The sequence below is a fragment of the Danio rerio genome, chromosome 25 (genome assembly GCF_049306965.1).
Source record: "Danio rerio strain Tuebingen ecotype United States chromosome 25, GRCz12tu, whole genome shotgun sequence".
NCBI classification, from domain to species: Eukaryota; Metazoa; Chordata; class Actinopteri; order Cypriniformes; family Danionidae; genus Danio; species Danio rerio.
Window position 1 is genome coordinate 19,667,253 of NC_133200.1, and position 15,028 is coordinate 19,682,280.

At 35.3% G+C, this 15,028-nt stretch overlaps 1 protein-coding gene across 3 annotated transcripts in view; it reads left to right on the top strand.

Moving 5' to 3' along the window:
- met (MET proto-oncogene, receptor tyrosine kinase) overlaps window positions 1-11,541 on the top strand; it is a 98,183-nt gene extending 86,642 nt beyond the window's left edge. For 2 of the 3 annotated variants that reach the window (XM_005162994.6, XM_073941648.1), the window contains 5 exons: window positions 854-1,035; window positions 2,279-2,388; window positions 2,520-2,685; window positions 4,850-4,986; window positions 8,653-11,541. In XM_005162994.6, the coding sequence (XP_005163051.1) occupies window positions 854-1,035; window positions 2,279-2,388; window positions 2,520-2,685; window positions 4,850-4,986; window positions 8,653-8,863 (806 nt within the window). In that variant the 3' untranslated portion in view covers window positions 8,864-11,541. 3 annotated transcript variants of the gene reach the window in all.
- The last annotated feature ends 3,487 nt before the right edge of the window (window positions 11,542-15,028 follow it).

Below are 15,028 nucleotides of genomic sequence, written 5' to 3' on the forward strand. Positions count from 1 at the left end.
TTAACTAAATATACAATATAATGCATTTTAATAATTAATTTAATTTATTTTGTTTCATCCAGTTTGCCAACAGTAACTAAAACATATTTGAATTTATATAGACATTTACAACAAAATATAACAAAACAGAACAAAAACCTGAAATAAAATTAAATAGAGATTTAAAAAAAAATAATAATCCACATTAATTCAAATCATATGTGAAAATGTCTGCATGCCTTACCCCGAAAAAGTAGTTTTTATGTTTTTAGTTATAGCTGACTGTTTTAGCTTGTGCATCTGTATACATTAATCACAGCAAAGAATGAATGAATAAATAATAGCGAAAAAATGATTGACTGCTTTTGAGCTGTTCCCAGATCTCTTTTGCTCTTTTGAGAATCCAGCAGTCAGTGTAGCGTAGGATACCTCATTGCTCAGGATCAGTCTACTGTAAAACATGCACACACAAGCTCTCTTTTTTGTGCACCCATAAGCCTCTCTTTCTCTTAGTGAAAGGTTAAACATCTGTTTAATCTCCCCAAAACGTGAACGCTCTACCAACAAGATTAAAACAGGACCGGCAAAATCTCAAATCTCAGCTCATGTCACAGTGGATTAAGTCTCGCTCCAAAACCTCCTGGCTGAAATATCAGGCCGAGTGTGTGTGTATGCGTGTGATAAAACACTTGATAGTGTTGCAGATAATTTATAAGTGGTGATGAATGGTTCACTGACAATTTGGCAGGTTTATTACAAACTCAGAAAACGTATAGCTGGATAGATGTTAAAAGTCATTTTGCATGTGTAAATCTAAGATGGGGAGGTGATACTGAAAACCGTTGTGGTGATTATCTGAACTTTTGTGTGGCAGGAATCACAGATATCGAGGAGGTGTCTCAGTTTCTGAAGGAGGGCATCATCATGAAGGATTTCAGCCATCCCAATGTGCTTTCTCTGCTGGGAATCTGCCTGCCCAGCGAGGGTTCGCCTCTCGTCGTGTTGCCTTACATGAAGCACGGAGATCTGCGCAACTTTATCAGAGATGAAAGTCATGTACGTGAAGGCAGCAAATCCAGTAACTTTAATCTTCACCCCAAATTGAAAATTGGCTGTTCATTTAGGCTCTCAGGCAATCTCAGCTGACTATTTTCACCCGTACAACATTAAAGGAGATTTTTAGCTGAAATTGTGATAAAAAAATTTAAGACAATGGCTACCGGCACTTTGACAGTCAGAAAAACAAATACAGGTGACAAAAATAATGCTGCTGATAATATATATAAGTTTGATATAACATAAGTTTGCTTATGCTGGAAAAGTAAGATTGCTATAGGGAGATCTAATATTTAAACTACATCATCCACAGTCGATAAATAGGTAAAAATGAATAATGTGGCAAGTAAGGTAATTAAGGTAATAATATGTTAAAAATACTTTTGCTTCATACTACCTCTGTATATCATAAAGAGAAAGTGCTTGTAGCCACTGACTTTTCATTTTATGATTCACTAAGGATGATGAGTTCTGTTAAACTCAGTGATGCTCCAGATTTTTTGCCCATCAAATATTATTTGCTGAACATTAAATAAACAGCTGAAAATATTAAACGAAAAAGGCCAGCTATATATAACCCATACATTTTATTGGCTGTGCAAGTGTGCTTTGTTTCTGCACAAACTAAAGCTCAAGCGCAGTGGAAAAGCATCAACTAGCCCAATATTCAGATCATTTACATGTATATTTATCTATGCATGAACCACAATCGCTCCCCGGAAAAGAAAAGTCTGCTCAAATATCATGCAGACAGGACATTTCTATTTAGTATACTTGTCCTTGCTACTGTGCTGTCACAGCAATGCTCTTGACCTCATAGCCCACAAATGACACCTCCTAACTCGTTCACTGTCAGTGTAAATTTTTATTACTAATAAAATGTGGTTATTTTATTGGCTTGTGTGTTTTAAAAATCTGTAAAGTTTAAAGGATTGAGTTCAAGTTTAAAAGTCTTATAAAATGACTTTAAATGGAAAGTTTAATTTTTGAGTAAACTATCCCTTTAAGATTAGACAAAATGAGGGTCTGCATCAATCTTAAAAGTGATTATCAAATGATATGGTTATCTTGGAAGGGCAGAGTGAATTTGTGATACTTTAGGGGATTTCTCTCTGAGACTGTCGTTTCAGACAGGTCTGTGATTATTAAAATACAAAACAATGCAACAATATCTTGTGTTGAAGGGTTTTGTTGTTTTGATCGTGATTGTTTTTCAATGGCGGGTTTGTTTTCTTTCCCACAGAACCCCACAGTGAAGGACCTGATGGGTTTCGGGCTGCAGGTGGCTAAAGGAATGGAGTATCTCGCCAGCAAGAAATTTGTTCACCGAGACCTCGCGGCCAGAAACTGCATGTGAGTTTTTCAACTTATTGACATTAGTTAGACATTAGTGTTGTACACTATATGCAGGGCACTCATGCATGCATTTTTCATGTTTATTCTACTGTTTAACCTAATGTAAACATTGCTAACATTTCTTTCAGGCTGGATGAGAGCTACACAGTGAAGGTGGCAGATTTTGGCCTGGCCAGAGACGTGTATGATAAAGAATACTACAGCGTACACAACAAGCACGGAGTGAAGCTGCCTGTCAAATGGATGGCGTTAGAAAGCCTGCAGACACACAAGTTCACAACCAAATCGGATGTGGTGAGTATCAATAAAAAATAATATTTAAGAAATTTGTAATGGCGTCCTTAACAACAAAAAACTTGCATTGTTTTGTGTTTTTTGGCTAAAATATCAGCTCTTATAGTCGAGAAATAGAAGATTCTCATCTGAGAAATGATTTCTTTAACATTTAAAAGATATATATGATGTTAGCCTGCATCAGTGTTTCTCAACCACATTCCTGGAGAACCACCAAGACTACCTGTTTAGGATGTCTTGTTTGTACGTCACAACCATTACAGGTCTTTTAGTCTCTGCTAATGAGCTGATGATCTGAATCAGGTGTGCTTGGTTAAGGATACATGGAAAATGTACAGAGCTGGTGGTCCTCCAGGAATATGGTTGAGAAACAGTGGCCTAGACAATAGATCCAAATGTACAAATGTTCGTCCATTCGTTCGTTCATTTATGCATTCATTCATTCATTCATTCATTCATTCATTCATTCATTCATTCATTCATTCATTCATTCTTTTAGCTTAGTCTCTCATTTATTAGGGGTCGCCACAGCAGAGTGAACTGCCCTTTTCATGTATTATTCAAAAAATTGTACATTTTGGGGGATGAGAAGCATATTTAAATGATCAAAACAAGCATTTGGGGACATTATAAAATACACATTTAAATGGAATGTGTTTAGAAATCGGATGCACATTAGAGGATGATTTTGAGGGTTTGAGTGAAATATAAACTTATATTAATCATTAAATAAAATATTTTTAGCATTTAAAGCTTGTTTAAATTATCAAAATGAACATTTTGGGACATAATAAGCATGTATAAATGATCCAGATGAGCATTATTTTGAGTTTTTAAGCATTATAACCACAATGAACAATTGACCAAATCATTTCAATTATCAATATGACATCATTAAATTTAGAATGTTAAAATATATTTAGCACATTTAAATAGAACATTTTGGCGCAGTGGATAGCGCTGTCGCCTCACAGCAAGAAGGTTGCTGGTTCGAGCCCTGGCTGGGTCAGTTGGCATTTCTGGGATAACAACCCATTTCATAAAAACTCAATGTTACAAAACACCAACATGGTGCAGCTAAATATCAACTTTGATATTAATGGCCCTGTGAGTAAGTAAATAGAATTTTTTAGCATTCAAGTGGACCATAAGCACAATTATGTATATCTCAGATGGCAACAGGCTTGTTTTTTCTTCTTTTGCAGATTCTAAAAGTTTGCATACATACATACCTACACATACATATTGTTTCAAGAAATGTCTTCATTTAGTTAAAATAGTAAAACTGAGTTAAATGGTGTAATATGTATGTTACACCTATATGTGGCACTGTAAACAAAAACAGCCAGAACCACAGGATAGAATAAAATCACAGATTTTAATTATAGAATGCAATGAGTTTGCGCATGTCATCATTTACAAAAAGTGTCGTTCTTTCCTTTTTTATCTACACGGCTATCCAGGAACATTCCTCACTTTGTGACCTGTTATCCAAAAAGTTTGTTCAAGGACATCAACAATGCCAGTGTCCTGTGGATGAAAGCTGAAACTTTATTAAACTTTTGCAGATTGACCAAATTCCATTGCCATGTGGATGGGGTGTACATGATTAAAACAAATGTATTTGTGTCTCATTTGTTCATTTGAATGTTAAGATCAAATGTTTTTAAGCATTTCTAAATCCTCAGACATCAAATATTAGCATCATATGCAGACTATGTAAGCTTACAATGTGCAATACACTGCTGTGAAATTTTTGTTTGGTCTATTTCCAACTTTTGCGCTGCCAATATTTGAAAATCCCACCTGTGATTAAACCTCTAGTGGTCTCTGGGTCACTTTGACAATATTTGCACAGAATAGTTCTTTATCACACAGACTCATGCGTGCACACACATGTCTGACTCAAGGTGTGTCCTGACTCATGTCCTGTTTTCTAACCTACCTGCACTTCAAATCCAATGGATGACTACACACATGCACGCTTCTGAGGAAATTTATTTCTCAACATTTCCCAAACACTGCCTTGACTGTACCCTTAAATGGATTTACGACTGCTTTTCCCCCTTTTCCCTTCTTTGTTGGCCTCCCTCAACTGACGGTGTTTGAGCTTTGTTTTGATAGCTGCTCACAACTCATTTCTGTGAATTTGATCTTCACGCAGTGGTCGTTTGGTGTTTTGCTGTGGGAACTGATGACCCGAGGTGCTCCGCCATACTCTGATGTGAACTCCTTCGACATTACAGTGTTTCTTCTGCAAGGCCGGAGACTGTTACAACCAGAGTTCTGCCCGGATGCACTGTAAGAGCACACATGAGCACGCTTACATGATCAAAGCGAACATGCTGGAGCATCAAAAACACGTTTAAATGAGCCAATCAAGCATTTTGAGAAACGAATCTGAGCATTTTTGGGGATCATAAGAAGCACGTTTCAGTGATCAAAAGTGAGCATGCCTGGGCATCAAAGCATGATTAAATGAAGCAAAGCATTGATCTACAAAATTAAATTGAGCCTTTTTGGCATCATACACACATTTAAATGATCAAATGCAGCACATTTGGGCCTCCAAATCATATTTAAATAATCTAAACTAGTTTTTGGAACATCATGATGCATTCAAATGATCAAATCATGCATTTTTAGTCATCATAAGCATGTTTAAATGATGACATTTTGTGTTTTGGGGCATCAAACACATGTTTAAATAATCAAACCATACATAAACATGTTTAATTGGTCAAAGTAAGCTTTTGGGGGCGGAGTCACAACCACATTTTAATGAGGAAATCAAACATTCTTGGGTGTCATAAATATGCTTTAGTCATCAAGATTGTTTTTGAACATCATAAATATGTTTAAATGATTTAATTGAGTGCATCTTAATTTGCTTAAATAATCAAAGCAGCCATTTGTGGCATTTAACTGTAAACATGTTTAAATCTACACAATTCAATGCTTGTGAGAATTCGAAACATGATTCAGTGATAAAACTGAACATTTTGGCGTCTCCAAATGCCCATTTTAATAATGAAATCAAGCATTTGAGACATAATAACAATGTTTAACTTATCAAATAGAACATTTTTGACGCACCGAAGGCCAATTAAACATAAAATTATGCATTAATGGACATTATAAGCATTCTGAAATTATTGATTTGTGTCGTATAGGCATTTTAGCCCTGCTTAAATAATCTAATTAATCATTTATAAGCATTTTAAGCAATTTACATGAACAAATCTTAGATTTTTAGACACTACTGTATGTGCATATCAATAATTATGTGTTTTGGCCATCATATGAATATTGAAAAGAAACTAAACCTTTTGGACATCATAAACTTAAACATTTAATCAATTGGAGCACCGTTTAGCATCCAAAACATGTTCAAATGATCAAATCCTAAATTTTTGGGCATCATATGCACATTTAAATAGTCAGAGCTGTGCACAGACACACAAACCCATATGACACACACTTGGTCCTTCATTACGACCACACGGCACTCCAAAGGAAGAGTGTGCGTCAACACGAGCGTAAAACAGAGAGCCATTGTTAACCTCCCGCAGATGCAGTCAAGCAGTAGCAGTTCATCAAAACTCTTGGCCAACTCAGCTCTGCATGACTACCTGAACTTAACACACGTCCACTCCCCACCCTGACTCTATAATGTGAAGCAAACTCCAAAACCTCCAAACATTCTTCTAATATCCATATCCGAGGCTCTGAACACAGATATACTGTATGGGTCATCATCACTCCCTTTCCTCATGGACAGGACAATGAGCCGCTTCTCCCAGGTCTTCACGCTTCTGCTCAGTAGATTCTTGCTGGACAAACAATGGAAAGTTGTGATGAAAGTTTGCGCTTGGAAGTTATAAATTTTAAGGCTGAAGCTGCAAAAGCAAATAGCTGGGATGGGAGCGGAGAAATGAGACGGGTAATAGCACACTTGAGATTAAGCTCAAAGTTAAATGGAAATATAAGTGCACTACTGTTTCAAGGTTTTTGGTTGTTATGATAAGGAATATTTGTGGTACTGTTACAAATAACTGAAGCAGATAAATTACAAGTAACTGACGCAGATACTGTTAATAACAAGTGCAGTAACAGATGTCTATATACTGTAAATCTATATACTTTTTCTCCATTTTTCATGGCTGTGCTTCTTTGATGTGCAACATAGAACCTTTTATGTACAGTAGTTGTTTCTCTTTATGTTAAATACAATCTGTTTATAGGAAGTATTGAAATTTGATAAAAAGGTAAAAATATTCACAATATTTGCACAAAATACGAAGCAGCACGTTTCAACATTGATAATAATCAGAAATGTTTCTTGACTGTCAACATATTAGAAGAATTTTTGAAGGATCATGAGAAACAAAAAATTGAGCAATTTTGAATTTTTTTTTTGCCATCACAGGAATATGCTACATTTTAAAATATTTTAAAATAGAAAACATTTATCAAAGATGGTTCATTTAAGTGTTTAATTGTACATTGTTTTTACTGAATTATTAATCAAATAAACACAGCCTTTACTAGCTGAAAAAATGTCTTTCTTAAAATTAAAAATGATTAATAATCACTTTTTTAACAGAAATATTTTAATTTCTACTCTAAAACAAAGCTAAAATGCTGGGGAAAAACATAAAATAATATTAAACAAATTTGAATTTAATTCATATTTAAACAATTTTATTTATATTGAAAAAAATACCTAAATTTAAATACAAAACATATATATTGAAGTCAGAGGTGCCCAAACATTTTCTTATAAATGGCCAAAAATCAAACTTGATTTAGGATTGTGGGTCGATGGTAAATCTACCAAACCTGTATTTCATTAAAGTTGCCATGGGTAATTTCCTAATTTATTTCATAATAATTAAAAATAAATAGCGAAAATTTGAATTTACCCATATTAGCTAATGCATTTTATCTTTTTACCTCGTATAATTAATTTATTACAATATAAACAAATGATTCATATTAACACTATAGAGTCAAATGCTGTATACACTAGTCAAGTGACAATATTTGCATAAAAAACAAAAATTTAATTAATTTACAACATTTTAGGTTAGCTTTTTTTGAAGCTTAACAATAAAACCAACAAAAATATTATTCTGTCTATATAATCTATATCATTAAATGCCTGACCACACTTCGTTATTATTGTTCATTTATTTGTTTGCTGGAAATTAGAACTGAATTTAGAAATAGTTTTAATACAAATCTTTGCGCTTAATAAACAAAATTAAATATGTAATGGATGCCTTCAACAGAGTGCGTACAACACCGTTTTCTTATCCACAAAAGTAAAGGAGTAAAGAAAAGAGAAAGTAAAGAAGCCGAATGGAGGAGGCTCATTCTTTATCCTCGCGCTGTGGATGGTTTGCCTAACTGTTTTCTCTCTAGTGAAGCTTTCAGTTTTTCCACTAACAAAGTCCACCATGTAAATTGCAAATGCACCATGGCGTGACGCAACTGACTCTTAAAGGGAATGGGAGACAAGTCTCTGATTGGTTTAATGCACGTTATGCTCAAAACACACCCATTACTCATTAAGAGAATGAGCACAACCCTGTAAGACTATGCGCTGCTGCGCAAACTGTATTTTTCCATCCTTAAAATAGCAAAAGTGGATTCAGACAAACCCTTAATGCTTTTGCACCCTGCGCTTTAGACTTTGCACTTAGATTGTTAAAATAGAGCCCTTGTTGTGCTTGTGAACTATTACCTAAAATAATCCTGTAATTTTAAATCGTCTCGTCTTTGCCATGAAAATGAAACAATTAATGGCATTTTGGAATCATTTAACAAAATGTACTTGTATGTCAATGTTATCATCAATTTGCATTGTTCTACTAAGTTTCCCCACAAGGTGTCACTATTAAACATCAGCAACAAAACAAACATTATTTTCTTTTGACTCTATTTTTTTGCCTTTCTTTATAGCTATAATGTCATGATTGAGTGCTGGCACCCCAAACCCGAGCGTCGACCAACTTTCTCAGAACTAGTGTCTCGCATCTCCGCCATCTTCTCAAGCTTCAGCGGAGAGCACTACATCCTCCTGAACACCACCTACGTCAACATCGACAAAATGACACCCTACCCCTCTCTCATATCATCTCAGAGCAACCTCGACCGCGACTGCTGCACCTGAGACACCAAAAAAAAAAAAAAAAAAGAGACCATGAAAGACTCTGGACAGGCTTTCATCATTGAGGCAGGGGGGAGGAAAAGAGTGGCCCAAGGACACTGTGAAAGACTTAAAAGGCCCGAACACTCCCTTCATCATCGCTGTAAATAGATTATGATGATCCGTGACCTGTGGAGGAGCTTGAGATGGTCCTGTTCTCCTGGGACGGAGAGCCAAAGACTAACGGCCTCCTATTCGATGTGAGCGTCTGATCCAATTTTGCTCTAAGCGTGTTCTCTGGCGATAACTGAAAGTGCGATTTTATTTTCTGTGAAAAGTGTCGTAAATTGTTGTGCATGCCTTCGTACCATGAACTGAACGCTGCATAATGAGGAGATCAGGAGAACACCGGACACATATTTTTGTTGTTGTTTTTTATCCAGGCCGATATGAATGAAATGGTTTTGTTTACTGTGTTCAGATAAATCTTATCTGTTCGACATTTGGATCTTACTGCCGTAGTAGTTCTATATTTTTATATATATAATCTGTTTAAGTTTAGTGTCAAAGCAAACATTAAAGGCCTGCATGGAATATGCACAGGTTTTTTTTTTACACTGATTGGGTCATGAAATCTGTAAAATGAATTTGAGGTATGGTTTAAGTAAAGTAAAATGTAAAATGTTTGTTAATTTTTTTTTCTGTAATGGTCTGATAATATTTCTTCCAAATTTCAAGTTCAAATATGGTCATTTAGGGCATTTTTTGTCTCGGAAAAGGATGTTAGGTCACAATTCCAAATGTTTTCATTTAGCGATTGAACATCAGGGTCATCCCTTCAAATAGTACTTCGTTGAATGAAAATTTTTGAATTGGGTAAGCTAAATTGTCCTTATGTATGTTTAATAATGAATAATAAAAGAACTAATAAGATTAATAAAGGAAAAGCAAATCAATGAATGACTGAAAAGATCAAGATGTCCTCGCTGCTGTCTGTAATCACGATGACATACTGGACCAGGTTCAATTTGTAGTGGACATTGTACCGTCTACAAAGGTAACATCCATAGTACTGTAACTGTTGGGGTAGGGGGAGTTGTGTGCGATCCCTCATCACAAAGTGGAACTGGTCCAGTATGTCATCAAGCTGTGGGCTGCAGCGAGGACTGTCTTAAAAAGATGGCACCTTTTGAGTTATTTAAAGGTGCATTATGCAAGTTTTGATCACTCTGTTGATTCCTAAAGCACACTTGCAGCCAATTGCCAGTAAGGGGCGTGTCTACAAATGATAGGGGATAATAAAAAGGGGTGTGGTCTTGATAGTTTATGGGCATTTTTGTGTTAGTGCTTTCAAATTTCAACATTGTTTGGTAACATTCACAGGGGCTGTATCCGAAATCACCCTCTATACCCTCATTTACTATTTCCTACATGCGTCCACTAATATAGTCTACTTAATGAAGTGAATGAAAATAAGTGATTGAATTTGTTGCATGCTGTGCACTCACAGTTGAAAAAAGTCATCTCTGAGCGGATAAAACGTGTTACGTCAGTTGCGTCTTTTTCATTCTCTAATCAAATGAAAGCAGAGGCAGGGTTTCCGTTAAGGTGACTGCAGTGTTTGTGTTGTTACGACAACTACAGAGACTTTTAAGGGTGGAGGAAACACTAGTGGTTGCTGTTTTGAGTTATTCGGAGCTGTATGACTTCGCAAATCTTGAATATCACAATATTATTTAATATTACAATTATAACGATATCAACAGCAACACTCGCGTACAATACGCAGCTGATTCAGTTGTTGCTTAGTGACAAAAAAAGTGTGCCTTTTTTGTCAACAAAGAAGGCAGCGTGGTGCGGCTTGCGTTTTTGGAATGTACAAGCACGTTTAGTGTGATTGCCCCCAGTGGACGCCATCTTGTGGTCAAACCTGGAAATTCATTCAAACTCTCACAATGCATTATGGCTATACTCTTGCCGTTGAATATACATCGATTATGCAGTCCTTGTTGCAATGCATTGTGGGATTTAATAAGTGCACTTCAGAATGTTCATTATGGTTTCAGTACAAATGGCTGCTCCCTTAAATAAAGTGCAAAGTGTAGGTATAGTTAGCGATTTCAGATACAGCTAATGAAAAAAGAAGAATGCTCTAAATTAGAAAATTATTTTAAACATGGAAGAAATGTTATCAACAGTTTACAGACATTAAAATAAGCAAAACAGCATCATTAATAAAAAATAAAACAAAACATTGTGAAGGTTGTGTGAGATTTAGTGAAACCCAGACTCATTCAATGCAGGTCTTTGTGTTACTCTGTAGTGAAGATGACTATGAATGTGACTTGCCATAACGGACTACTGTATGATGTAAATAATGTGTCTCTCCGCCTTTATTGTCTGACTTGCTGTGTGATACATGTATATATCGCCTATAAAAACAGTACAACATAGACCAGATGTGCTTTTCCAGTCAAATGAGGTCAATCAGCATTTAGATTTTTTTATAAACAAGCAACAGTGATCATAAACCGGCTCAGTCTAAATTCGTTTTATATATATGATTAGGATTATACCATTTGACTTTCTTTGAGCCTCACACACTCTTCATGTTATTTTTATATGAAGATCCAACTCACAAATGGTACAAATGTCAAGATTTCTGTTGTCCCAGTCATGATAATAAAGTTTTATTACGTGTGTGTACTGTTGATGTGTCATATATGAAGTAAATTCATCCGCTCCCAAGTCTTCATCTCATATTGGCTCTGTGTGAACTTTGACCATGACCTTGGGATTACCCACAATGCTTTCTGCTCGACCCTTAGCCAATGCAGTCTAGACAGGCTTTTTAATTTCCTCTTTTATGGTCTGGTCTTGAAAAGAAGGGTAACACTACCTGCCTGAAAGGGGAGTACTTAGGCTGAATGAAACTTCCTATGATAGATATTAAGACTTAAAGGGATAGTTCACCCAAAAATGAAAAATCATCATTTACTAATGCTTTTCATGGTCAAAACCTATCTGAGATTCTTTCATTCTGTTATACATGATAAAAGATATTTTGACAAATACTGGGTGCAAGCAATCAACATTTATCAAAATGTCTTTTGTGGGGTTATTTGCTGAACAAAGAAACTCAAAAAGGTTTAAAACAACATGAGGGAGAGGAATTGACAAAGTAATCTTAGCTTTTAGGTGAACTATACCCTAAACACGTCATGTCACTTCCAGTTTTTTTGTGTGTTTTTTGTGCATTAAAGATGAAGTTGCTTTAAATAGGATGGCTTTAAGTGAACATGCAATGTTATCTTTTTTTTTATTTATGTTTGAATATTAAACTCAAATAAAATAAAAGCAGCACAAGAACGTGGCTAGCTTAGCTGGTTAGCTTAGCATAGCTTAGCTTTGATTAGCTCAGATTACTTGGTTTGCATACATTACATTTATTAATAAAGTATTTACAGTAATTTACATAACTTTCGTTCATGTGCATATGGACAGTTTTTTCTTTTTCATCTCATGCTTTGTAATAATTTTGAGTATTATAATCAGTGGTGTAAAGTAATAAATTACAAGTATTTGATTAGTTTTTCTCAGGTGTGTGTTTCTCAGGTGTTTTCAAATGTGTACTTTTACTTTCCCTTGAGTAAATTTACAGTGCTGTATCTGTAATTTTACTACACTATTTACCTTCAACCTGCAGTCACTACTTTATTTATTCTTGTCTCTGGGGATTAGAAAATTCAGTCCTGTGATTTCTGTCCAATCAAATATAAAAGGGAAATAGCCTCATAATGAATTTCCTCAAGACATGGGCATTTTATAATTGCAGCAAACTGTTTGGAAGCATTAAAAGTGTTCAAGAAGCTGTCCAAAATGTTAACACGCATTGACCCAGAGACTGTTTAGATGCATGTCATTGATGAGAAGATGACTTTACTGTTTACGGTTTGCTGTATAATGACCGAAATGGCCTTAAACACCCAGCAGACACAAGATGTCAACATGACATCTGATTGATGTTGTATCCCAACCTCATGGGGACATTGCATTATATTTGCAAATGAAAATTGGGTTGGCATCAGAACCCAATGTCAGGCTGACATCACTATCCAACCTAAAGTCAACCAAACATCAGCATCTAATGATGTTACAGCTTGACGTTGTGTGGATGTTACCACTATGACGTTTATCAAATGTTGGATTTTGTTTGCCATAGGCTACCTGAAGAATTCATGTCAGTATTTGACGTCAATATGACATTGGTTCAAGATGTTGGCTTGACATTGGATTTTGGTCACTTTCTAACACAACCTAAAATCAACCAAATATCAACATCATTTGTCGTCGTTATTGGACATTAAAGTAACGTTGTCCTTAGACACTGGCTAGACACTGAATTTTAGTCACCTGACATCACAACCTAAATCTAACCTAATATTAACATCTTATGATGTCGTGTGCCTACTGGGCAATAACTAAATGCACTACAGAATGTTACGTTTACACACACATCCACAAATTAATGCATCAGCTTTTCACAGCGTAATACTCTTGAGTATTTTTAAAAGAGTCTACTTTTTACTCATAATTTGAGTAATATTTACAACAGATACTTGCTCTACATTTTTAGGCAAGTAATGGTACTTTTACTTAAGTACGTTTTTTTCTGTACTTTTTCCACCACTGATAATAATGCAAACAGTATGATTTTGGGGGACATTTTTTGTAAATGGTTATATTTCACCATCTTTTCTCTTCATAAATCTATTTTACACTAGGTACAAAATGTTTAGGCTACACTCAGGACCTTCTGGTAAAACAAAAAACAAAGTCCCCACTGAAACCCAATAAAACAGCAATATTTTATCTGCAATGTGTTTTACAGTCTTTGTTAAAAACCACATAGCAAAATTTCTCTGGCCCACACATTTAGGTTTTGCTTGGCCCACATGCTGCAGTGAATTACGCTACAGTACATGACCAAATCTGCCTTCCAGACAAGGACCAAACATGGACTATACCTGGGTCAAGTCTCAGCCAAGTTAATAACTTATAACTGGCCAAACTGGGCCAGATTAGTTGGTGTGTCACGATTGCAATGAAATTAATAAACCCATGAAGCATTGCGTTTTTTTTTGTTTGTTTTTTGCACACTATGGACATGCTTTTTCTCAAAGCGACCTGATTGGTAGATTTTTCCTTAACTTAAAAATAGTTTTAATGAATTTTAAATGTGGGTCAAGACAGGCCAAACTTACTTGGCCCACATATAATAGTTTTTAACATTTGGGCCAAATACTACATTTTAAATCTGGGCCAAACCTTGTATGCTGCCATAAAGATGATGCCTGCTGTGCCAGCTTTAGGCCAAATCTGGGCCAGAATTCTTGGGAAGGCTGTATGTTTAATATATGTTAAAAGGCTGTATATTATGTTTAATTGACAAAGCTTTGATATTTCATTCATTTACTCATTTTATTTTTGGCTTAGTGCCTTTATTAATCTGGGGTCGCCACAGTGGAATGAACCGCCAACTTATCCAGCAAATGTTTTACACAGCAGATTCCCTTCCAGCTGCAACCCGTCATACTGGGAAACATTCATACACAATCATTCATACACTTACACTAAAGACAATTTTAGCTTACCCAATTTACCTATACCACATGTCTTTGGACTAGTGGGAGAAACCGGAGCACCCAGAGGAAACCCACACGAACACAGGGAGAACATGCAAACTCGCACTGAATGCAGCTGACCCTGCTGAGGCTTGAACCAGTGACCTTCTTGCGATGAGCTTTGATACTTTTAACTTTTATATGTTTCAGCACAGCAGGCTAATATGTTTTTAAAACTCTTTGTGAGTTGAAATAGCAGGAAAAGATAAGAGTTTTGTATGTCTGTATAGTTTCCCGGTTTCCCTATATTTCGGTATTTAATTTATTTTGTTTTATCACTGCCCAAAAATAATGTTTTAAAATTAATTTGTCTCATGATTGACTTACCCAATAATAATACTAATAATAAAATACGTTCATACTCTTTTTTTATGTCATCATTTAAACAACATAGCTCATTTAAATATTAAAAATGCTTTAAAAGATAAAATTGTGATTGATACTGCAATCTGTATGTGAAAGTTTAAAAGTTTTATTATTTTTCTGCCTTTTTTAAATTACTTTT